General features: G+C 44.9%; 1 protein-coding gene across 3 annotated transcripts in view; it reads right to left on the bottom strand.

The window, feature by feature from the left end:
- The window catches only part of Rtn4ip1 (reticulon 4 interacting protein 1), a 52,200-nt gene that overhangs the window by 21,192 nt on the left and 6,513 nt on the right, over positions 1–24,495 (bottom strand). For 2 of the 3 annotated variants that reach the window (XM_031346726.1, XM_031346727.1), the window contains exons 3-6: positions 21,066–21,136; positions 20,278–20,402; positions 10,958–11,006; positions 4,262–4,398 (exon numbers count right to left, since the gene is read on the bottom strand). In XM_031346726.1, the coding sequence (XP_031202586.1) occupies positions 4,262–4,398; positions 10,958–11,006; positions 20,278–20,402; positions 21,066–21,136 (382 nt within the window). The remainder of the gene's footprint in view (positions 1–4,261; positions 4,399–10,957; positions 11,007–20,277; positions 20,403–21,065; positions 21,137–24,495) is intronic. The other variant, XM_031346728.1, reaches the window with a different exon arrangement.

The raw sequence follows: 24,495 nt of genomic DNA, 5'->3' as shown, positions 1-24,495 counted from the left end.
ACACACACACACACACACACACACACACACACACACGCTCCCATGGTTGTTGATGGAATTGAATGCTTTCTTTTCTAAGTTGCCTAGGTCATGGTGTCTCTTCACAACAACAGAAAAGTAAGACACTACTGAAAGAAGAGGAAGAGAAAGGAAAGAAACAGGAAGGGGAGGAAGGGGAAGGAAGGAAGGACAGAGGAGGAAAGAAGGGTAAAAGCCTGCAAAAGCCTTTACAAGCCAGAAAAGCCCCTACTGGAAAAGGACAACCAGAAAGGCTCATGAAGGCATGTGCACTTGCTTAGAGAAGCTGAGGGCTGTCATACTGATCTGAGAGGCCAGACAAAGTGTCCTTCAGCATTCTGGCTGTCAGGATCTCCTCTGGAAATGAATCACAAACATAGATACAATTAAAGGTCAACAGGGGAATGAGTTGGCTGTGGCCTTTGGGTCAGCTGCTCTTACGAACAGCAGAAAATATGAGATCAACTACTGCTATCCAGAAGTTAATCCTTGGAGACCATGGTTCAAGGTTCACCCTACAGAAGCACACACCCCGACACTCAGATACTTAGCTCTGAACTCTCAATCACATTAGATATGGTCTTGACAAAGGAGCTTCACATGTACTTTTGCTTTAAATAAGGACAGCTGTTCTAGATTCCCTCAATACTTAAAAGAGCTTGAGAGACGGTCTGGCTCTTACGAGTGTTTGCTATACTATCCTGAGGACAGAGTTTGGTTTCCAGCACTGTTTAACATGATAGCATCTGGTTCATGCTAAACCCCAGTTCCAAAGGAGCTAGAGGCAGGAAGATCACTAGTGCTTGCTAGCTTACAGCCTTGCCAAGAAAACATCAATCGCAGGTTTAGGGAGAGATCCTGTCTCAAAGGACCAGGTGGTGAAAGGTGATAGAAGGGGACATATGATACCCTCTTTTGTCCTCCACTTACACACACGTGCACACACGCGCACACACACACACGCACGCACACAATTAATCAAATACTATATAGCAGGTGGAGACATAAGCCAAGAACAAGAGCAGCTTAGCTAAAGCCTCTGAACTACTTCTTTAATGCAGATTCTTTTACACCCGCTGTGACCACCTCCTCTCTAGTCAGTTGTTCTCCCATTCCCCACTTCAATGTTCCATAGAGCACTGTGCTGGAGAGACACAGCTAGTGTCATCAGAGAGGCTTGATTGAGAAAATGCCTCCATAAGATCTGCTGTAGACAAGCCCATAGGGCATTTTCTTAGTGACTGATGGAGAAGGGCCCAGCTCACTGTTTGCTGGGGTCTTCCCTGGACTGGTGGTCCTGGCTTCTCTAAGAAAGGATGCTGAGAAACCCATAAAGAGCAAGCCAGTGAGCAGCCGCCCTCCATGGCATCAGCTCCTGCCTCCAGGTTCCTGTCCTGCAGAAAGACTATCTTATATATGGATGTGGCACCTGTCAAAAATAAATCTGATGACCCATGGCTCAGGCAGGAAATAGAAGGTGGGACACCTGGGAGGCAGGAAGAATTCTAGGATAGTATGAGGCATGGAAGATTCACATGGGAAGATGTACCGAGATAGATACATGGTACCTGAGCACAGGTAACCAGTCATGTGACAGAATGTAGGTTAGAGTAAATGGGTTATCTTTAGTTATGATCTAGTCAGAGAAGGGCCTAGTTATATGGCCAAGGTATTTGTAAATATCTTTTGAGTCTGAGTCTTTTTCTGGGAGCATAGGGCTGGGAGGAAGAACCAGACCTAAGCTCTACACTATTATGACTTTCTTCAATGATGAACAGTGCTATGGACGCATAACCTAAATAAACCCTTTCCTTCTCAAGTTGCTTTGCTCAGAAAGTCTAACCAGGACAAACTGGTAGCAGGATTATGGAGTATTGCTGTGAGAGACCTGGCCATGTTGTTTTGGGCAGGGCTTGTGGAAGGACTTCAGAACTTTGGGTGAGAAAAGCCACTGGGTGTTCAGAGCTTGGTGAACTGTTCTTTGGAAGCTTGGGAGGAAAGAATGTTGAGGGCAATGCAGACCACGGGGGCCTGGCTTGTGATGTTCCAGAGGGAAGTCAGACTACGGGGGCCTGGCTTGTGAAGTTCCAGAGGGAAGTCTGAGAACCCCTTAAAGACTGTCAAGGCTATTGGCTATTTTGAACTGAGAATCTGAGGTTCTGAAACTGAAGAACATAGGCTGTGATTAACAAGAGACCAGAACCCCTGAAGTAAAAGCTTTGCTTCACTGGGACAATTGATGGTGGTACTTAATGGAGCTAAGTTATTACCAGAGACTGAGAGACCACCATCACTAAAGTGAAATCTTTTAGGAAATATTCCCTCAGAGTCAGCACACAGAAGCTGTGTTTGAGATGTCTACAGCTGTGCCTCGTACTGGCTGCCAAACTTTATAATGTGTAAGAGTCACCCAAGGGGTACTCAGTTTTGAAGGCATGAAGGGATCATGAAAAGCAGCAGAGGTCTGGCATTGTAAGAGGCCCTCAGAGGCCATCAGTGAAGATGCAGCTCAGTAACAGATGAAGGCCCAAGATTGAAGGGTCCTGGAAAGATGCTGAGGCTTGGCGCCACGAAGAGAGCTCTGGAAAGGCTGTTGGTGAATGCACAACCAGTTGCAGCAAAGCCCCCAGCAGTTCAGAGACACCGGAACCATGGCATGAGCACCAAGAACAGCAGCAGCAGTGGAGTGGATCCTGCCCCAGCATCCAAGAGACAAGCTTGTATGTGCTGCAGAGGGTGGAGCCAAAGAAGTGACCCAAGCCCCTTGAAGGACCCCAGAAGACTTTAAACTTGAGAAAGGAGAGAGAGAGACAGAGACAGAGACAGAGAGAGAAAGAGAGAGAGAGAGAGAGAGAGAAAGGGGGTGGGTTGGAATTTTATGAACTTTAGATTTTAAAAGACCAAGTATTTTTAAAAAGACAACTTTCAAAGTGTTTGACTTTGTAAGACTGAGACTTTTCAATAGTTTGTAAACATTTTATATTGTGATATCTTTATTAATGTAATCTTGGGGACAAACAAGAAAGGAAAGGCTTGACAGTGATGTGTTTGTGTATCAAGCTGACAAGGAGTCAGTTGTGTTGGCTAGTCTTATGTCGACTTTACACAAGCTAGAATAATCAAAGAAGAGGGAAGCTCAACTGAGAAAATCCCTACATACGACTGGGCTTAGGCGGGCCTGGAAGGTAATTTCTTAGTTAGTAACTGCCCATAAGCACACTCCTCCACGCCTCTGCCTCCAGGTTCCCGCCCTGTTTGAGTTCCTGTCTGACTTAACTTCGATGAAGAACAGTGATGTAAACCGAGTAAGTTCTTTTGTTCCCAAGCTGCTTTGATCGTGGTGTTTCTTCATAGTGACCCTGCCTACGGCAAGCACTAGCCACTAAACCCTCCAGATGGAGTGAGTGTGAGCTCTGTGAGGGAGGGGGTGTGTCTGCTTCACCAGTGTGCAGTGTCTACAACAGTGCCTGGCAACAGCTGAAGCTCCATCAGGGCAGAATGCACAAGGCGTTAGCTGGCTGCCCTGGGAGCACCGCAGAGAGGAGCACCGCAGAGAGGAGCACTGTTTTACTTCCAATCTTCAAAATTATATTAGTCAGTATGGCCAAAAGTAATTGGGTTCTGAAAATGGACTTTAAAAAAGAAAGGAGAACCTCTGAAATTGTAGCCAAATATTTGTGAGTTGTACCTTCAGCTTCAGTTTATCAGACAGACCACAGTCAAGAGCAACAGGGCTTGAGAGATTTCCCAGGTCTGTCCTATCAGGTACCATAGGCCAAACCACAGGTTGGCTTTCTGGCATTCGGCACGCACCACGCTGTTCCCTGCCAGCATTCACTCACTCACCACGCTATTCACTCACGCACCACGCATGCTCCCTGCCAGCATTCACTCATACAGTTTCTTCCCTGTGTCCTCACTGAGCCAACACACTGAGACTGTGTTTAGTAGTAATCGTGTGGTTTATGTCCTCCTCTCTGTTCTTCCTGTAATGATGCCACAGAAGGACCACACTTCCCACTACTGCCTTCAGACTTCTTATAAGCCAGCAACAAAAGCTGGTTCATCCATCCATCACACCATGGATAAAAAGTAACTTCCAAAGTACATACTTTGTGGACTGAATCCAAAGGACTGGAATGTTTTTAGACTCTTCTAGAAGACTGCAACCCGACCAGAAGCTACCACCGCCCTCAGACCTTCACACTCAACTCCCTCCCCACAGGAACATTGCTCTACTTACAATTTTAGAGATTTCAATTGCTCTTCCACACTTCCCAACGTGTAATCAATGACTTCATCTGCTCCAAGCTTCCTCACAAGTTCACTGGCATCTTTGGAGCAAACGGCCGTCACGTGAGCACCCCATGCTTTCATTACCTGACGAGGGGAGGGGGAGAAGAGGGGAAAGAGAAAGCACTGGCCCCAGGTGTACACTTCTCAGAGTGTAATCTCTAGAGAACTTTTAAGTTCCCCTGTTAACAAGAAGTGCAGGAACACCTATCAGATACGGTACAAATGTTTTTCAAGAAAATCTCCCTAGATCTCATCTTCCACAGGCAAGACAACATTGCTGTCTTGCAGTTTATGCAGTGCCCCACCAGGATCAGGAAACACAGGAAAGTTATAAGCTTCAACTTTAGCACCGTCAATGACTAAGGGCAGAGAAATGAGAAAGCAAACATTGTCACACATCCTCAGGAAGTAAATACCTGACAAGTACCCAGAGTACAAAATTGCGACTCCTATTCATTTGCATAGCCAGAATGTGTGGAGTCAGACAGCACATCTGGCCTGGGAAGACACCGGATTGGCAGAGTGCCTGCTAGGCAAGCATGAGGACCGGGGTTCAGATCTCCAGCACCCATGGAAAAGGTCAGGCACGAAGCACATGTCCACAGACCCAGTGCTGGGGAGGCAGAGATAGGAGTCTCCCTGGAGCTTTTCAGCCAGCTAGTCTAGCAAAATCAATGAGCTCCAGGGTCGAGTTCTAGACCGTGCCTCAAAGTACAAATGGAGTGATGGAAGAGACACAGTGCCAGCTCTGGCCTCCACATGCATGCACATGCAGATGCCCATCCACAAACACACAGTCGTCAGCTATCAGACACTAAATAATTTAGAAAATATGGACATTTTAGCCTTAAAACATGAATTGGGTCCTCTCCCTTAGAGTAAGAAGGTCTAGATAAATGGTCTCTTCATTTTAAAATGCAGATAGCATATTTAAAGATAGACTTAAATAAAAGAATACATAATTCTAATGTTATTCAGCCCTAACTATCTGAAATTGCCCTCTAAACTTGACATACTTTTTTCTACAATATCAGCCTCACAGAGCTAACAGGGGACGCTTTTCAGTCTACTAGCAGGCAAGGTACTTGAAATTTATCACGAAATTTTGATATTAATAGTTATGGATCAAAGTAAGTATGGCGACATACACATGCCATCCTAATACTCTGGGGCACAGAGCCAAAGGATCAGAAATTCAAGGTCATCCTTAACTATACAGTGTTTAGGGTCAGCCTATGATGCATGAGATCCTATCTCAAGTCAACAACAACAAAAATATCTCCCAAGGATTCATATATCCTTAAGATCTGAGGAAAGTGAACAACCACTGAGGAACTCTGACACATAATTTTTATGTTTGCAGGCTGCAGACAGGCCTCCTGAATAAAGGAATCTGTTGCTTTCAACAGCGAGTCCACAGTCAACCGCGTGAAGTGTGGCCTCTGGAAAAGCTCATGTGGCCACCCTCTCCCCAAAACCTGTGCCCGACATTGCTGAGGGAAAGGGAACGTGCTGAGACCTGCAGACAGCGCACCTTCTTCTTGAAGAATGGAGTTCTATTTGTTTTATGCATATGAATGCTTGCCATGTGTGCATCACATCCATGCCTGGTGTCCACACAGGCCAGAAGTGGCACTGGCCCCTGAGGCTGGAGTTCCAGACAATTGTAAGCTGTCAGGAGGGTTCGGGGATACAACCCCCAGTCTATGAAGAGCAGCCAGTGCTCCAAATGGCTGAGCCAGCCCTCTGGCCCCGTTCTCTTTAAACAGCATAAAGTCCTCATAAAGTCGATATATCATGTGATACAACAGTTCATGTTCATTAGCTTTTCCTAATCCACTGCACTAGCTAGTTATCTTTACTACTAAGAAGTTTAGTGAGGAAGTTTTCATGTAAAATGAAGTTTGAATAGAGAAAGTTCTTAGAAGGCAGATAAAGAAACAACACCAGGAACCAGAGGTTTTTCCTGTGTCCTGTGTCAGCACATACTCCTCTCCCAAATATCTCCTTTTTAAGACACCTTTATCTTGATTTTTTTACAGTAATCAATTCCTAGTATTTAAAAAAAAATGTCATCCAAATATGCATTCCTGAGGCATGATTAATTTGGCTGTGATCATTTTTAAAACGTGGGGGAAAACCTCTTCTAAAGCACAGGGTATTTAGAGCTCTCTCCCTCGGCTCTCTTATAACTCATCTGTGGCAGAGTCTAGGCCATCTGACCTGCAGCACTGCCCCCGAGTCTGGAGCTTCCGACTGCACAGACAGCACTTCTGCATGGTGCTGCGTCCTCTGCGTTCTCAAGACTGGACAAGACTGGGACGCACTCTCTATAGAAAACTCTGCGCGGCATCTGACACAGCTAGAGGCTTCAGAGAGCGGGACTGAGTCCAGAGCTCAGGACTGGAGGACGGCTGCCAAGTAGTGATGTTCAAATGCCATCCCTTTTCACTTAATGGCTGTAATTAATAAAGAAACGCCTCCCTTCACATATGATGTGGCGTACTCAGTCATACATTTCATATAAAAATGACAGTGATGGGATGACAGGAATATTTATTTCCCTTTATCAATTTATAATTTGTTCCTCATAACGTTGCAAAATTAACCACTTTTCAAAAAAAAACCCATAAACTCATGAATTTAAATATCTTTATATGGATTCAAGCTACCATAATTATCTTTTCAGAAACTGAAACTGTCACATTTTGGCAATCTTTAAGATGGCTCCCACCTCTGACACTGATCTAATGGTTCTCATAGTGTCCCTACTGTTTAGTGAAACTAAGGCTTGCTCACACACAGTGCACCCTCTGTAACTTCCCATTTCTCTAAGAGGCTCTGCATTCTTCCACCAAGAAGTGATACCACAAAAGATGCTTCATGAATTCATATGTGCAAACACTTGAGTTCTCAATGATAATCACAATCAAATGGGAGACTGTGGCTGAGGACTGACTGTGGAGTGGGTGGAGCTCGGCATGCTGGAGGCTAAGTCCAATACCCAGAACCCTTCTCCACAATATCTACTGACTAGAATATGGCTCATGCCAGTCATGTCTGCTTTGTGATAATTGTTGAACTATAAATTTATATCACTTGTACCTTTTTTGAGTTATATTTCACAACAGAAAACTTTAAAAGATTTTCTAAATTTATGTACATGTGTCTATGTGAATGTAGGCCATGTGTGAGGTGCCCAAGGAAGCCAACTACTTCTTGTGTTCTTACTCATAACTACAGCTTAAATGAGTGACTATCACTCAAAACTGAAACCAGAGGCCCCAGGGGTGTGGCAGTGTTCAGAGAGTCATGAACTGAAACCTCCAAATGACCAGTTAAGCTTTCCTTCCCGGGTACCTGTGCCAGCAGGAGCTGCCTACCGCAGCCTGGCTCTCTACACTCAGCATGCTACTTGTTATTATTTGATTATATTAAAAACCACCCTAGTAGGTATGCCAAGGGGGTCCCACCAGGTGTCACACAGGGAAGCAAACCATGAGAAGAGATGAGAAGGAACCTGGATCATTCTTCAGGAGTCTAATGCCAGGCAGTTCATTCCCAGTGTTTCTAAGGCCTGTATAATTTGGGAAAGAGTTTCCTGGTGCAATCCAATTCATGGTATACATGAAGTGTAATTACATTGAAACTCAACTCAAGGTAGTGTCATTTCTTCCAAGAAGATGGACTCTAGAGATAGACCACCTGTACTACTAGCTTAGGGGCCTAAGAGTCTGACCTGATCTGGTCCTACAGATAGCAGAGATAACATTTAGGCTATTAGCCACCTCTAGTCCAGGTTGTGAGAGCCTGGGGGGCTAAGAGTCTGACCTGATCTGGTCCTACAGATAGTGGAGATAACATTTAAGCTATTAGCCACCTCTAGTCCAGGTTGTGAGAGCCTGGGACAGCCTCTGGCCTCACGGGTAATGTAAGGGTCATTTAGGCTATTAGGTATCTCTGGTCCTGGCTGTGGGAGCAGGGGACCACCTGGCTGTAAGGGTCATTTATCATTTAGATCACCAGCCACCTCTGGTCCTGGCTCTAGGAGCTTGGCCTGGCCCAACAGATAACAGATCGTCAGGCTGTTAACAACCTCCAGTTCTCTGCTTTCTGGGTGGAAAAACAGGTTTTTCATCTTTCCCACTAGAAAGACAATTCTGTATGCTTAACATTCCTGGTTTCTCTGGAGATCTGTGGGCACAAGGACCTTCCTGCTCTGCTCAACAGAGTCTCATTGTAGTTTTGAGTGATGTTTCCCAGCGGAGGAATGTTCAGCGACTTCCCATGAACTTACAGGCCATTTCCACGTGCTCTTTCAACAACAGTCTACTCTGAGTTTTTCCCATGTTTTTTATTGGTGTATATTAATTGTACAGAATAATGTGCTTCATTGTGCTTTATTTCCTTAACACAGGATCTCACTATGTAGCCTTAGCTGGCCTCAAACTATAGATCCTCCTGCCTCAGCCTTCCAAGTGCTGGGGTTACCACCACGTCTGGCCTCTTCTCTGGTTTAAAGGTGGTAATGTCTTTTTGTTGTTCAAGTGTGGGTTCTTTATGCAGTATGGAGATCAAACCCTTTTCAGATTAATAATTTGTAAATACTCTGCATGGTGTGATGGTTAATACTGATTGCTAACTTATCAGGACCTAAAATCCCTTGGTGAAAAGCCTCTAAGCTGGCCCATGAGGGATTATCTACACCAGGTAGACAGGTAACTGAGGTGGGGAGACCCACCTTATCACGGGCAGCCCATTTCCTGGGCTGAGGTGCCAGACTGCATAGAAAGGAGAGAGCTGGCTGAGCACCAGAATCCATGGCCCTCTGCTTCCTGGCTGCAGGTGTAAGATCAGCTGCCCCAAGATTCTGCTACTATGACTCCCCTGCACCTGCACCCTGGGACTGGGAGCCAGAGCGTCCTTTCTTCATATCTTCTGTCACTGGCACAGGGGAAGTACCTAAGTCACGTGGGCTGCTTTCCTTCTTATCCCTTGATAGTGCCCTTTGATGTATCAAGATTTTTAACTGGATGAAGTTCACTTGCTTATGTTTTTAGTGCCACATCTAACAATGTGCTGCCAAACCTAAGGTGATGAATATTTACAGCTGGCTTTTCTAAGAGTTTTATGGCTGGTGCTCTTACATTTAATCTTCATTTACCTTGAATTATTTTTGTGTATCATGTGGGTCCAAATTTGCTTCCTTTGTATGCGGACATCGAGCTGTCATATATGTTAGAAGGACACTTTCTCTCACTTAATGATTTTGCCATTCCTTGTTAAAAGTCAGATGACAGGGCTGGAGACATGGCTCATAAGTCAAGAGCATGGGCCTCTCTCCCACAGAGTCCTGCATCAGTTACCAGCTCATAACCACTACCACTTCAACTTCAGGGTCTAATGCCCTCTTCTGGCCTCTTGGACATCAGTACTTACATGGCATACTCTCACACAAACACACAGCAAAACTGACGCGACATGTATAGATCTGCCTCTGAGTAGTTAACTCTCTTCCATTATGTGCTCTTGCTCATTCACTCGCTCTCTCTCTCCCTCCCTCCCTCCCTACACACACACACACACACACACACACACACACACACAAAGAGAGGAAGGAGGGAAGGAGGAAGAGAGCGAGGCAGGGAGGCAGGGAGGGAGGCAGGAAAGGAGAGAGGAGGAGAGGAGAGGTCCATTTTATGCCACAATCCCACGATTTTGATTACTCTAGCTTAATAGTAAGATTAAGATTTGGAAATTTGGAACTAATTTTAATCCTTTTCAAAAATTTAGCTTATAATTGTATGTACATTTCAGAATAAACTTGCCACACACATATGGAAAAAAAGGTAGTTGACCTATTATTGGCTTTACATTGAATACATAGATCACTTTGAATGCACACTAGCTTTTAAAATGATATTCTGGCTACCACATTCCCTATGTAGTTTGGAACCAGCTTACTAATTTCTACAAAAGGCCTGTAACATTCTTGAATAGAAGCAGCAACAGCTTTTGGTATGCACTGCTTACTGCAAACTAGTCTCTACAACTACCACAGTCTTCCTCCTTAAGGGCTTTGCTCCACACACTCAACTGTTTTCACGTCTTTAACGGTTTTAAATTTTCCATGTTAACCTCCTGGAGAGGCTAATGTTTCCTTTAATTATTAGATATGTTCACTCAGATTGCTGATGTCAACGGGCATTTCCTAGATGTCCTAGCTTTCTGTTACTGTGTTAAAGCTGACCAAGCGCAATCTGGGGAGTATAGTATCTCAGCTTAGACTACAGTCCATTAAAGAGGAAGTCAGGGCAGGAACTGCAGCAGAGGCCATGGAGGGATGCTGTTCACTGGCTTGGTCCATGGCCTCTTCAGCCCACTTTCTTTCTACAACTCAGGACCACCATCCTGGGGTGGCACCATCCACAGTGGCTGGCCCCTCCCACACTGAACATTAATCAAGAAAATGCCCCATGCACATGCTCATAAGGATGACAGACACTCCCTCTTCCCAGGTAACTACAGTTGGTGTTAAGTTAACAAACTAGCCAGTACACCAGACTCAACTTTTGAGGAAAGTAATTTACAAATTCATATGAACAAAAGTCTTCCCAGCCACAAGATTATGAAATCCTTTTACCTGAATCGCAAAAGTACCAACTCCACCTGACGCACCCAAGATTAGCGCACTGCAACAGAAGAGAAAGCACAGCGGTGAGACACTGGGCAGGCACAGCTCATCAACAGGACTTCTAAAGATGAAGCTTCCTCGGTGACAGACAATCCCCAGAGCAAATAAAGCCATCCTCCTTCCCTAGGCTGAATCACACAGATGTCACCAGAAGCTGCAGATGGTTAAGATGAAACCTTTGCAAACTCTCAGCTGAGAACACGAAACCCTCACAGACCAACAATTTACTTCTGCAGGTAGCTTGGATGGTGCTTTGTGACCTCCGCTTCACAATTCATTATTCTAGGCTAAAGTCAGCACACTTCTCTGTAAGGAGGAACTTCTTAATGCTGTTCTCTCAGAAGTCACATTCCTGACCACATTCCTGCCGAGGTGGAAGGAACCCCTTGTGTTCGGGCATGTCTTGCTAAGGTCATCAACTGTCACAGACGCACCCTCTGTATGGTTTCCTGTGGAAGCGATGACTGTGTCCTGTCAGCACAAGCATCCTGGGCTCCAGGCTCTTACCACAGCTACACCGTGGCCCTCCTGCCACTTGAGACCTGGGCTGGGGCAGAGGATGACTTAACCTGGAGTCCATGAAGAGGGGCAGAGGTAAGAAGGGAGGGAGGGAGCTTGATCCTCTACATTTGTGACTCTCCTAAAATGTAATGAAGGCTAGGTGTGTGTAGGCAAGGAGAAGGATACAGAGCCACCATCCATTTCCCAAAGAAGTCTGTAATCTGAAAGCCAATCAGTAGTCAAAACTCAGGGCATCAGGCAAGCAAGATGATTCAGTGGGTAAAAGCACTTGACATGAAAGTCTGACCACCTGAGATCAACCATCGGCACGCACAGTGGTGGGGGGAGGGGACAGAACAAACTCTTGAAAGTTGGTGTCTTGCCTCCATACATGTGCTATGGAACATGCATGTGTATACATACAGAGGAGGCGGGGTTGGGGGGGAGAAGAGAACCTGGATTGCGTGGTATCAAACGTCTAGAACATTGTACCCAGTAGAGGTGGAAGGACATTGCATAATGGTTGTCTGGTATCTGATACTATATTAATTAATACGGAGGCTCTTTCATGAAAATTCCCTGAGTACCCACAGAAAACACTCCTGGGATAAGTGGAGGGAGCGCCTGCCGTCTGTCTACCACTATCATTATATAACTACTAGTTATGGGCCCTCTATCTTCACTAAGACAGTATAGAATTTTGCCACCCAGTGCTAACCAGTGCACTGAGCCTTAGAACACACACCCTGCCTGTAATCTTAGCTACTTTATCTCTCTTGTCCCTCACTCAGATCACAGAGGCTGATCATCATCATCTGTTGTGTGCTATAAGTTATGACTATAATTTCCAAGCCAGCTGTTCCCTTTGAAATACAATTAAATATAATTTTTAAAAGTCTCTTTGAAAATCACGTTACTTCTAGAAGTGGTTTTCATCTCAAAACCATCACTAGTGACGAGCAGACAAGACTCTGGAGATGCCCCATCTCCTCCAGACTTCAACCCCATACTAGAGCATCAGTGTGTCTAACGGGGAAAGACCATGGCAAGTGTCATACAGCCGAGGTGCTGGCACACACCTGGAACCCCAGCACGCAGGAGGTTGAGGCAGGAGGATTGTAAGCTCAAGGTCAGCCTGGGCAACTCAGTGACACTCTGTCTCTAACCAAATCATGTAAACAACAACAAAACAACTATCATACAGATATTTAACAATTAATTTACCCACAAAATACTTGACCTTGACTTTTTCATTATTATCTAAATTAGTCAAATTCTCCTTCAAGTAACATCACATTTTTCTTTTAATCTACATTAGGACAGAGAAAAGACAGGCATTTTATCAAGTTTTTAGTTGTCTAACACTGGTGATTTTTGAGTCATAAGGCTATTTGCTTAAGAAAATGCCTTGAGAACATTTTCCTATGGAAGCTACAGATGAGTGGCCATTATTGTTAGAAACACCCCAGCATTAGCATTACTCTGCCCGGTGAGTTTGTCTGCTTTTGTACAAGGGGTGAGAATAAAGGACACACTTAGCAGACAGGATTAAAAGGACAGCAAATATAATGGCTGCCTGGGGTTCAACTGCCAGACATGTCTCTGACCTCCTTCCTGTCAGCTTGCCTCTTCCCCATAACCCTTAATCTGAAGCAGCCTCACTTCCTAAATAAAACAGCAAAATTATCTCACAAAGGAGGACTCGGCAGTACAGTGAGGTTCTGCAACGAGTGTCAGTTCGCACCTCGACCACCTGGGGGCGCCCTCAGAGTGCAAACGAGCCCAGAAGCAGGCTAAGATGGATGGAGACCAAGGAAGTGCTGGGACACTGAGGGAGGACACACAGTTTTCTGGCCGCACAAACTTTAGTTTGTCAGGCAGAGCCTATTCTTTTTCCAAACAAAGTCAATCTCTAAAATAAATTCTAAAGCCAGCAATAAGCTGATGTTCTGTGGCTAACCTAACTATTCTATAAAACACCTCCCAGCCCCAGGGCAGAGGCCCACCCTCACTCTACCCTTCAGTGCAGTGCAGGAGTGTTTCTTCCCTAGCTTGCTGTATGACCACACTGCACATGCAGACTCCACCAAAGTTAAAAAGGCGTGCTGCTTGCTATCTTCTCTCAATGGTTCACAGCCTTTGAGACAGTTCATGTTGTGGAAACTCCCAATCATAAAACTGTTTCCATTGCTATTTCATGACTGTAATTTTGCTACTGTTATATATCATAATGTAAATATTTTTGGAGATATATGTTTGCCAAAGGGGTTACAACCCACAGGTTGAGAACCACTGGCTTCTACAGGAAAAAGCCCATGAACACTGTAATTCAAGACTGCCCAGGTCTTTAACACATGGCCCTCACTTCGTAGACCACAGCTTACTCTGAAAACTCTGAGGACTAAAGTAATGGCAGACCTAGAAAGCATGGAAAATAGGAATCATTACTATAACTCTAAGGCTATGCATTTTTCTTTGTTGTTGAGACAAACTATCAGGTAGCCACAGCTGGCCTCAGACTTGCTATGTAGCTTGAACTCCTGGCCCTCCTAGCTCGGCCTCCGGAGTGGTTGGTTACAGGTATGTGCTACCACACTTGCTTTCTTAAACTCTACATCCTAATTTGTTCTGTCATTTCTGCCTAACATCTGAAGTCTCTCTGAATAAGCCAACAATGTACTGATTTAACAGTGCTTTCTTTGGAGAGAGGCTCAGCAATTAAGAACACTTGCTGCTCTTCCAGAGGACCTGAGTTCAGTTCCCAGCACCCATGTCAGGTGGCTTTCAACTGCCACAACTCTACTTCAAGGAGATCAGACTTCTGGCTTCCACAAGTGCTCTCACACATGTGACATAAATTCACAGACACATAAACACAAGTAAAAATAAAATACATCTTTAGAAAACAACAACATACACACACACACACACACACACACACACACACACACGCACGCACGCACGCGCACACACACACACACGCACGCACGCACATGCACACACACACACATACAACCACGGGGGAGCCAGGAGGAGGCACTTGCTCTCCATTCTGGCCTGTCTTGGCCTGAAGAAACCTAGGCTGCAAATGTACAGATCTCAGCAGCACTGACGTGCTTTCTAACCCAGGTGTAACAGGCTTCCCTGATTCCCCACGAGATTAAAATACCACCTATTAGATGTTGATGGCTAAGAAAGAAGGATTCAGTCTGGCTATGTCTTCTACAGGTTTTTAAAAACAATGACCTTTAGGAACTACAAATAGTGCTGAGGATGACGCACACTTGAGCTTCACCAGCTACTTCTCAATGTGGGAGTGGACAGACAAGTGACCTGCAGCCGACCTATCCTATCCTAGCACAACATGCTGCTTATTTACTGTGCTAAGTTCCCTACTAAACTCTGACTGAGACAATACAGTTACAAAGCAACCAAGTGGGACTAAGAGAGCCTGGACTGATCTGCTTCCCTTTTAAACCTCTGCAACTCATACTGACATTTCCCAGTTTACAGAACAGCTCATGTATGAGTGACACATCTGAAATGTAAACACGCTTTCCCGTGAACACAAAGCTACTTATATACTTTGGCAAATGCCCAGGGTAACTGCTTCTAACCTGTAACGGATAAGAACTTCAGACACCGACTAACAATGGTTCTACTATCTACGATTACTCAGAATTTCAACTGGACCTTGAGACGGAGAGTCCAGGTAGGACAGGCCCTAGGAACAGGCATGGACCACTAGCTAGCTCCCCGGGTCATATGCAGAAGCCGACTGAAGGGAGGTATACTGATGAGATGAGAAGCTGACTGTTTGAAGCAGGATGAATTGCTAGGTTCATTGTTAGGTTGTGCCTTTCACCACACAGGAGCTCTGGCAGCAGATCTGCACACACAGAGCCTTTGTACAATTTAACAAAACAAAGACAACCGCAAGCAGCTAAGATGGAAGGCTCTCCCCTCCTCTACTGGTTCCTCCCCGCCCTCTACCGGCTCCTCCCCCTCCTCTACTGGCTCCTCTCCTCCCCTCCCCCTCTGCCAGCAATACTAGACTTGGGCGATAAATTGGTTTAGAGACACAGTGGTTTCTTCCTATTTGTGGTTTCACATTCTGTGATTCTAATTACCCACCCCCAACTGGGGCCCCAAAACAAAAAATTCAAAATTACAGAAACAAAAATGTCTAAGTTTAAATAACTTTTACAAGAGCACATCAATCAAATGATTCTGATCATCTGTAGATCCAGAATCCCCTGGGGAAGTTATCTTTTGTGGACAGGAGGAACTGTTGTCCACTTGCTTTGGACTTGGTGGGAAATACTGTCTGTGATTCCAAGTCCTTTCTGCATAGAATTCAAAGTCCTCACTAGCTGCTGCAGCCTACTAATGCCTCCCATGCCCGTGCCGGGGGTAATAGTGCAGGTTCGCAATCCCAACACTCAGGAGCCTAAGGAGAACAAAAGGTGAAAGTCAACCTAGGGAACCTACTTCAGACTGGCAAGATGGCTCAGCAGGTGAGGACCTGAGCTTCATCCTTAGAACCTGAAGGAAAAACTCAATTTCAACAAAAGTTGTCTTCTGCCCTCTGCACATGTGTGTGTGATGCGCACCGACACATCACCTCACACAAATCTTTCTGAGAGTCTATGAGAGGGCCCAGCTGCTGAAGATGCTTGCACTAAGATGGAAGCCTGAGTGTGGGCCCCAGAACACACGTGAAGGAGAGAACTAACTTTTGTGAGTTGTCCCAAGACTTCCCGGGGCATGCCCACAGGCACACCTATACCTAGGCAAATACACCTCTAAAAATTTTCAGTGTAGAGGAAGAATCCAATGGGAAGTTTACTTTCCACAAGTTATGTTTAAGATACAAAGGGGAGGGCTGGCTGGGGCTCAGTAGAGAAGCTACAGTTAAATACAGACCTGTGTATTACCAACCCTTAGAGGGAAGTAGATGAGCTGAGTTTACAAGACAAGAGAAGATGATGTGGAAGCCCTGAAGACAACAGCACAATTAAACACAAGAAGGGAGGGAGAATGCTCTTTTTTTTTTGGTTTTTCGAGAGTTTCTCTGTGTAGCCTTGGCTGTCCTGGAACTCACTCTGTAGACCAGGCTGGCCTCAAACTCAGAAATCCACCTGCCTCTGCCTCCCAAGTGCTGGGATTAAAGGAGTGCGCCACCACTGCCCAGCGAGAGTGCTCTTTAAGAGATAAGAAAGTCCAGCACTCTGAAGGAGAGGCAGGAGGATCACTGGATTGAGCACTTGACCTCACAAGGAAGCTGCAAGTGAATGTCCAGCTCAGAGGAAGTCACAGAGCAGTGAAGAGTAATAGTTTCGAACCCTCGAAGCCCAGGCATTTGCAAAGCCAATCTGTAAGGCCCGATTGTCAAGGAGAGTTCAACAACTTTTTTACTGAGCAAGTCCCAGGGAACAGACGCCAGGAGTAGGGCACATTTGCTTGCTTAGTTAGCACTGGCCAGGCCCAGGCCATAAACCAGGCTCTCTTCCTGTCTGTAGCCACACAATTCCGAATCAAGACTACCAGTGCTTTCTTCTGGCTCTCCCCAGGAGCCAGGCAAGCAGGGCAGGGTCAGATGCAGATGAAAACCCAAAGTTTCTGGGCTGGCAAGATGGCTCAGGGGTTAAGAGCACTGACTGCTCTCCCACAGGTCCTGAGTTCAATTCCCAGCAACCACACGGGTGGCTCAACCATCTGTAATGGGACGCGATGCCCTCTTCTAGTGTGTCTGAACAGTGTACTCATATATATAAAATAAATAATTCTAGAAAAAGAATTGTTTTAAAAAAAGAAAACCCAAAGCTCACAGGAGCGGCAGAGGCAGAGTGGAAAGAAACAAGGGTGACAAACTGAAGGACAGGAACCTACAGCACAACAAGGAAGGAAGCTGGGAGATCACCAGGTGGGCATTCTAATTTCAAATTAAGCACACTGTGTATTAGGGCAGGGAGGGAATGTTCAATTTCAGCCTGTCTAACTCTGTAAATAGAATGAGACACCTACTTTACATTACCTGACAAAATTCCTCTGACAAAGATCCTAATCTCAGAATAAAAATCAAACCAAAACACCAAAACCTGCAAAGTATACCTATCAATGAAGTGAGTTTCAAGTGGATACAATTCAAAAGTGAAATTTATTTTGTGGAGCAGGTATACTTTAATCTCTAACACTTTTTACTGCTTCTGCCAAATACAGTAAGTACAATTTTCCCAACAAGAGATGAATTTTGGGCTGAGCATGATACTCAGGTGTGCCCACAGCCCTACCAATCATATTTAAAACATAAGGTGTAACAAACTTTCAACCTGAATTCTGAAGGGGAGAGCATGTGTATGGCTCAAGTTTTCCATCATACATAACATACATACACACACACAGACACACTTGCACGTTCACAGGATTTTAAGATATTCCCATTTTTTGTGATTGTCACAACTAAGTAAGTGGAGAGGTAGGCTATTATTGTAACTCACATGTGATGATTTCACCAAGCTTCTATTTCTGGGGCCATCAAGTGCCAATTGCCACAGTTCTAATGTTTGTAATGTGTCCCTCCAAAACTCAGACACTGCTCTCTTAACTACAGGTGAAGGGGCAGAAGGTATTTCAGGTCACGTGGGCGGAACCCTCATGAATGGCCTTTCTGAAGGACTTCACAGTGGATCTTGGCCTTTCCAGCATGTGGAGACTATACACCCACCAGAAGTTCACCCCCTTCAAACATCGAATCAAGACTACTAGTACTTTGATCTTGGCCTTTCGAGGCTCCAGAAATGTGAGGACTACACTTTTGTGGTTTATAAAGCACCACTTTGTAGTTATTTGTTCTAGAAGAGGAAGGGAGCAAGGCACCAGGCCCTCCAGGCACATGAAAAGAAGTCCCTGGTGTGAATTACTGAGGCCCCTCAAAGAACTGCAGAGTTCTCCCTGGGGCTACATCAATTAACAGACTCAATCTAATATTTTTATTTAATGGCCTTGGGACTGGCAAGATGAATCTGAAAAACTGAGCTTGTTGCCAGAACCTATGTGATGGTAAGAACCATTTTCCAAATATTGTCCTCTGAACTCCATATACACATTGTGGTGTGCATATACTCTCGCACACAAAGTAAATTAAATAAAATATAATTTAAATTCTGTTTAAATTATTAAAATATATAATGACCTTAAAAACATAAAATTATCCCACTTTTCAAAGCTCTTCTCACAACATAGGATCTTATGTTCAGACACTCAGAGGAAATAGCAAAGAGACCACAAACAGTATATAGCCATTTGGTGAGGTAAGAGCAGAGAAGAGCGTAGACCCCAGGGCTAGTAGATTCCCCAGACAGAAACAGTAAGCCAAATAATTACCCATAAATGAACAGCAAGTTGGTCATTGATAGTGATGAATCTAAAGAAAAGCAGCTACATTTCTGTCTGTGGTAAGATGAATAGGTATGGCCCCCATAGACTCACCTGTTTAGTTGCTTGAACCATAGGGAGTGGCACTATTAGGAGGTGTGGCCTTGTTGGAGGATATGTGTCACTGTGGGGGTGGGCTTAAGATCTCATATGTTCAAACTACACCCAGTGTGGTACAGTCTCCCCCTGGCTGCCTTCTCCAGCACCATGCCTGCCTGTGCTCTGCCATGCTTCCTGCTGTGATAATGGACTGAACCTCTGAACCTCTGAGGCAGCCCCAATTAAATGGTGTCCTTTATAAGAGTTGCCTTGGTCACGGTGTCTCTTCACAGCAATGGAAACCCTAAGACACTGTCCCTACATTTTTTTTTTTTTTTTACAGTATACCAAAACATGTTCTGAGAGCTCCAGCAAAAGAAACAAGCGGTCTGCAACCGCTTACCATACACACAGCCACACAGGCAGTGAGCCCAGGGTTCTTTTTTTTTTTTTTTTAAGATTTATTTATTATATGTTAAGTACACTGTAGTTGAGGGATTCTGGTTGATCATAGGCGACCAAAACTGTAGAAGGTGAAACCATGCATGACGAGAAGTGGGCCCAAGACTGTCACTGCTTTATAGTTGACTTAAGCAAGCCTCTATTCTTGTTACCAGAGCATCAGAACCAACCTCTAAAGGAACTCGAGAATATTCAACAGCAGTCTGAAGGCTCATTAACATCTACAAACTTGTGAGCAAGCCCAGGCCAGAAAACACTCCTCTCAGCTTGCCAAGGTCTTCACACAGCAGAAGCCCTCACCCTGCCTAGGTGCCTCACGAAAGCTGAGCCTTGTCTCAGGAGGGTCACGTAGAAAAATTTGCCCCAGGGCACAAGAGATGGCTCAGCTGTTATGACCACTTGTGCTCTTGCAGAGGACACAGGCTCCCTTTTGGGGCATACACTGAGTAGCTCCTGTAACTCCAGTTCCAAAAATCTAATGCTTTCTTCTAGCCAAGGCACCTGCATGCATCTGGTGCACATAAACTCACAAGCATACAAACAGTACACATATATGTAAAGAAAAAAGTTTAAATGTCCTAAAATAGGAGACTCTGACTCCTAGAGATCCCAACTATGCATCTTTTACTCCCCAGACTCTGACTCCTAGAGACCCCAACTATGCATCTTTTACTCCCCACCTGACTCTGCTGAGAATGAGGCTTTCCAGTAAAATGTATCCAGCGTTAGCATGACTGCTGCGTTAGCATGACTGCTCATGCAGGGAATGGGAATCTCAGCTCGAGCAGATCTGCCATAAGGAGCCAAAGAGATGGCCATCGGCCACTTACCGTTTCCCCTTGCAGTTCCTGTCACTCAGGCCGCCGACCTTGTTTATGGCAGACCAGGCTGTGAGAGCCACATATGGCAGAGAGGCAGCTTGAGTATGAGTGAGTGATTTGGGCTTGTGTGAAACCTACATTGAAAGAAAATGGTCAAAGCTAAGCAGGAACTTACAAGCCTGCATAGACAGCTAAGCACATTTAACCTCACAGAAAGGCAAGAATTTTCAGAGAACTTTGTAAAGCACCCTGGGTTCAGGGCTTACTGCACACCTACTCCAAAGCTAGTCTCAGAACAGTCTCCAAGCAGCTCTTTGTCTGCATCCTAAAGGCTCAGTACTGTTCTGCAGACTACGTCATTAGATAAAGATACTTCACTGTTTATTTTAAAAGACCACATATGGAGTTCATGTTAGACCCAACTATATACCCAGAGTTAAATTCAAATAAAATTCAAATCCTGATAAACACATTTTAATTAGTTTTGAGATTAAGCTTCTACAGCTATTGTAAACAGCTTGATGCCACCACACCTCTCCCTTGGACATATGTAGTTCACACTGGGTGGTGCTAAGAAACGGGCCAGCCTCCCAGTCTCAGTGCAGGCCTCTGCCCTATGGGAGGGATAAAGATGGCTGCTCTGGCAGGCAGTGCTACAGAAACACCAGATAGTTCTAGTTTCCTATTCTTTATTTTAGCTCTCTCTAAAACATGAAGCTAATCTGAAAAGCCACCAGGGACTCTAGAGACACCTGCTAATCTTTCTTATATGGTTATGCATTTCAGCAGTGACCTACCTCATTCCCACTGACCACAACAAACTCTGAGAGAGTGCCTTGCTTCCAAGGAGGAACTGCAGCCCAGACCTGAAACACACAGACAGACAGCTTTATTAGATACAGAAATTTCTGAGCAAAGCTAAGCAGGCCTGGGGGGTCTTTTTCAGTCTCTGGCCCCCTTTTCTTCTGCTTCTTCCTAAGGGAGCTTTTCTCTATCTTCTCAATTAGATCTTGTAATTCTACATCTGTATCAGACCAATCTATATCTGAGTTTTCCTTTCTTGATTTCACTGACTGCTCTTCTTTCAGCTGTTTCAGAGCTGTCTGCCCTTCCTCAACTGTCTTATAACACTTCTGATCTTCTAGGCAGATCTCTTTAAATTGGGCTGACCCCTCTATCTCATACACCTTAGAACCAACAGGTCTAACTATAGACTGAGGATTTGTGCCAAACAATCGAATTGAAACATTTCTTCCCTTAAAAGATACAATGTTGGTTCTGTTCTCTCTGCACTCGGCACTCTTCCTGGTAAAAGGCCATCTATTTAAGGAACATGGGTGAGGGGAACACAGCCTTGACCACCTCCCTCCGATCTCTGAGGGTGAGAGCCTGGTGGGCAAAGCCCTCAAGAATGGTCTCTACCCAGGGTGAATGAGGGCCATCCTCTACCACTGCTCTCTTCAGTTCCCCAAGGTCCTGGGCTTCGCAGGGATACCAAGCTGCTGCCAGGATTAACATTAACCAGAAACAGGTGGCTAGTATCTCTCAAGCTGAATTCACCCACCCCCGCATAGGGCTGCTTGCTGAAGGCAGCTGTTGTTCCACAGCCTTAAAACAATGTTGATCTTCTATTTTGTTCTTAACGAGCTTCTACACAGATCTTAACAGTTCTTAAAGAGTCAGAAAAATTGAGTTTGATAATAACAGCTCTGGGAGAGCCAGAAAAATTAAATACCAAACGCCCATGGTTATTTTTGTTACCCTTTTTTTGTTACTTTTCTTTTACTTTCAGTTCACTACTCTTTATAGCCTCTACTTCCCAGGTCTTTATTGCTCCAACCCGGAGACTTTATTTTATTGTCTCTACTCCCGAGATCTTTATATATGAAGCCTCCTTCCGAGGACCTTAATAGATGAAGCCTCCTTCCGAGGACCTTAATAGATGAAGCCTCCTTCCGAGGACCTTACCACTGACGGGCCCCACTTACCGGCCACTTTCCGATCGATCGGGAAGATCGATCGGGAAATCTAAAGGATTCCCTGTGCGGGCCACCAGTTGTGCCGCGCAGATCACTCTAACCAGCAGGGAAGAAAGACTAGCACACCAGTTCTTTCCAGCAAGTTTACTCAGGAGTTCGTAGTTACATCATAGTAAAAGGTGTGCCCCCAATGGTCCGTGAGTGCTGCTTAAATACCCTTCGTAGGACTGCCCATGAGCCCATACCACGTCTTGCGCTATCATTGGCTATATAGCCTCATGACGAAAGATCAGACCACTGGCAGGTACAACCCTCTTGCCAAATAAGGACTTGTTTACTCCTTAGCAGAAAAATGGCAGGCACCATCTTTAAGGCTCCACAAAGCAGGAAGATATTCCCTAATACACAGCTACCCAGAGGAGGGGAGAGGGGGGCTCCAGCGCAAGAAAGTGAAGTTTAACACGATATAAATGTTTTGTTGAGTATGATTCTGGGTTATCAACGCCAATCACACTGGACATATACTAAAATATTCTGCTGCATTCAGCAAGGCTCTCTGGGGCTTGAGTGCTGGCTCTGCTACTTCCTAACTGTGGCTTTCAACTTCTATTTATCTATATATATTTTTGAGACCGATCTCACTGGGTAGCCCAGAGTGACCGAAAACTCAAATCTTCTCATCTCCGACTCCCTAAGAGACTCCAGGTGAGCTGAACCATGTCCAGCTGGCTTCATAGCAGGGCTCCACACCTGCAACCTGGCCTGGCTGTGCTAACTTACAGGGACTGATCTTCTTGGTAAAAAGGAACCAGACGTGGCTAGTATTATGAGCTCTCTCCTATGCCTTGGCAAAAATGTCCAAAGTGACAACTCACAGAACATTATAGCTTCTGTTAGATTAGAACTTAGCTATCTCAAAAGCAGCTAACCAGTAAGGTAGAAACTATCATTTCAAGACTCAGCAAAATAAAGCAGGTGGTCCTAACCCTACCTGTTTTAAAGTCTTCCATTTTTTAATGACTAAATTTAGAAAGTTCAAATGCAAGCTGAGCATGGGCTCAGTGGCTCACCAATAACTGTAGTACTGAGGAGACCAAGGCACGGCCACAAGCACAAGACAAGCCTGGGCTACATGGTGTGCTCCAAGCCAGCAAGACAACAAGCATAAGACAAGCCTGGGCTACGTGGTGTGCTCCAAGCCAGCAAGACCTAGTCTCAAGCAAAACAAAACAAGAAATAAAAGTGTTCCAGCCAGAGGTCAGCTGGCCCACACACTATGAAGTAATCGGTCAGTGGTAACAGTCTATTTCCAAAGGAAGAAGGATGGACAGAGGTACACATCTCCAACCCCAGTACAGGAGGTGGAGCGGAAGGATTAGGAGGAGTGCAACACCATCCTCAGCTACAAAGCAAGTTCAAGACCAGCTATATCCAGCCTAAAAAGTATTTAAAAATAAATGCATGAGGCAAAGGCAATCAGATCTCCGTGAGTTTGAAGCCAGCCTGGATACATAGTAAGTAACAGGACAGTCAGGGCTGCTACATAAGAAACCCTGTCTCAAAAAACATATGTATGTGTGTGTGTGTGTATATATATGTGTGTGTGTGTGTGTGTGTGTATATATATATATATATATATATATGTATATATATGTATATATATGTGTGTGTTATGTTATGTATGGTATGTATAAATAAATGTATATGTATGTGTTAGAATGACAATTGCATATTTAAAAAATAAATGAAGAGTAAGGGAGCTGGACATAGTGGTACATGTCAGTAAACCTGGCCTTTGGGACGCAGACACAGCAGAATTATAAGTTCAAGAACTCTCTCGCTGTGGTGGTTTGAAAGAGAATGACCCCCACAGACTCATATATTTGCAGGCTTAGTTGATGGTTTGGCAAGGATTAGAAGGTGTGACCTTGTTGGAGTAGATTATGTCCTTGATGGAGGAGGTCTGTACCTGAGGCCAAATTCCATGCTAGGCCCTTAGATGATTAGATTCCATGCATGCCTCTTAGATCAGTAGATCAGCTACTGCTCTAGCATCATGTCTGCCTGCATGGACAACCACGGACTGACCGTCTGAAACTATAAGCAAGCCCCAAATTAAACACTTCCTAAGAGTTCCTTGGTCATGGTTATCTCTTCAGGGAAACACAACTGTAACAAAGATACTTACCTATTAACAGGTAGAGATCAGCCTAGCTTACATACAAACCAGGGGGTTGGGGGGGGGGGG

The sequence above is a fragment of the Mastomys coucha genome, unplaced genomic scaffold (genome assembly GCF_008632895.1).
Source record: "Mastomys coucha isolate ucsf_1 unplaced genomic scaffold, UCSF_Mcou_1 pScaffold3, whole genome shotgun sequence".
In the NCBI taxonomy this organism is placed as follows: domain Eukaryota; kingdom Metazoa; phylum Chordata; class Mammalia; order Rodentia; family Muridae; genus Mastomys; species Mastomys coucha.
Note: the sequence above shows the minus strand (reverse complement) of the source record. Positions and strands in the feature narration are given on the sequence as shown.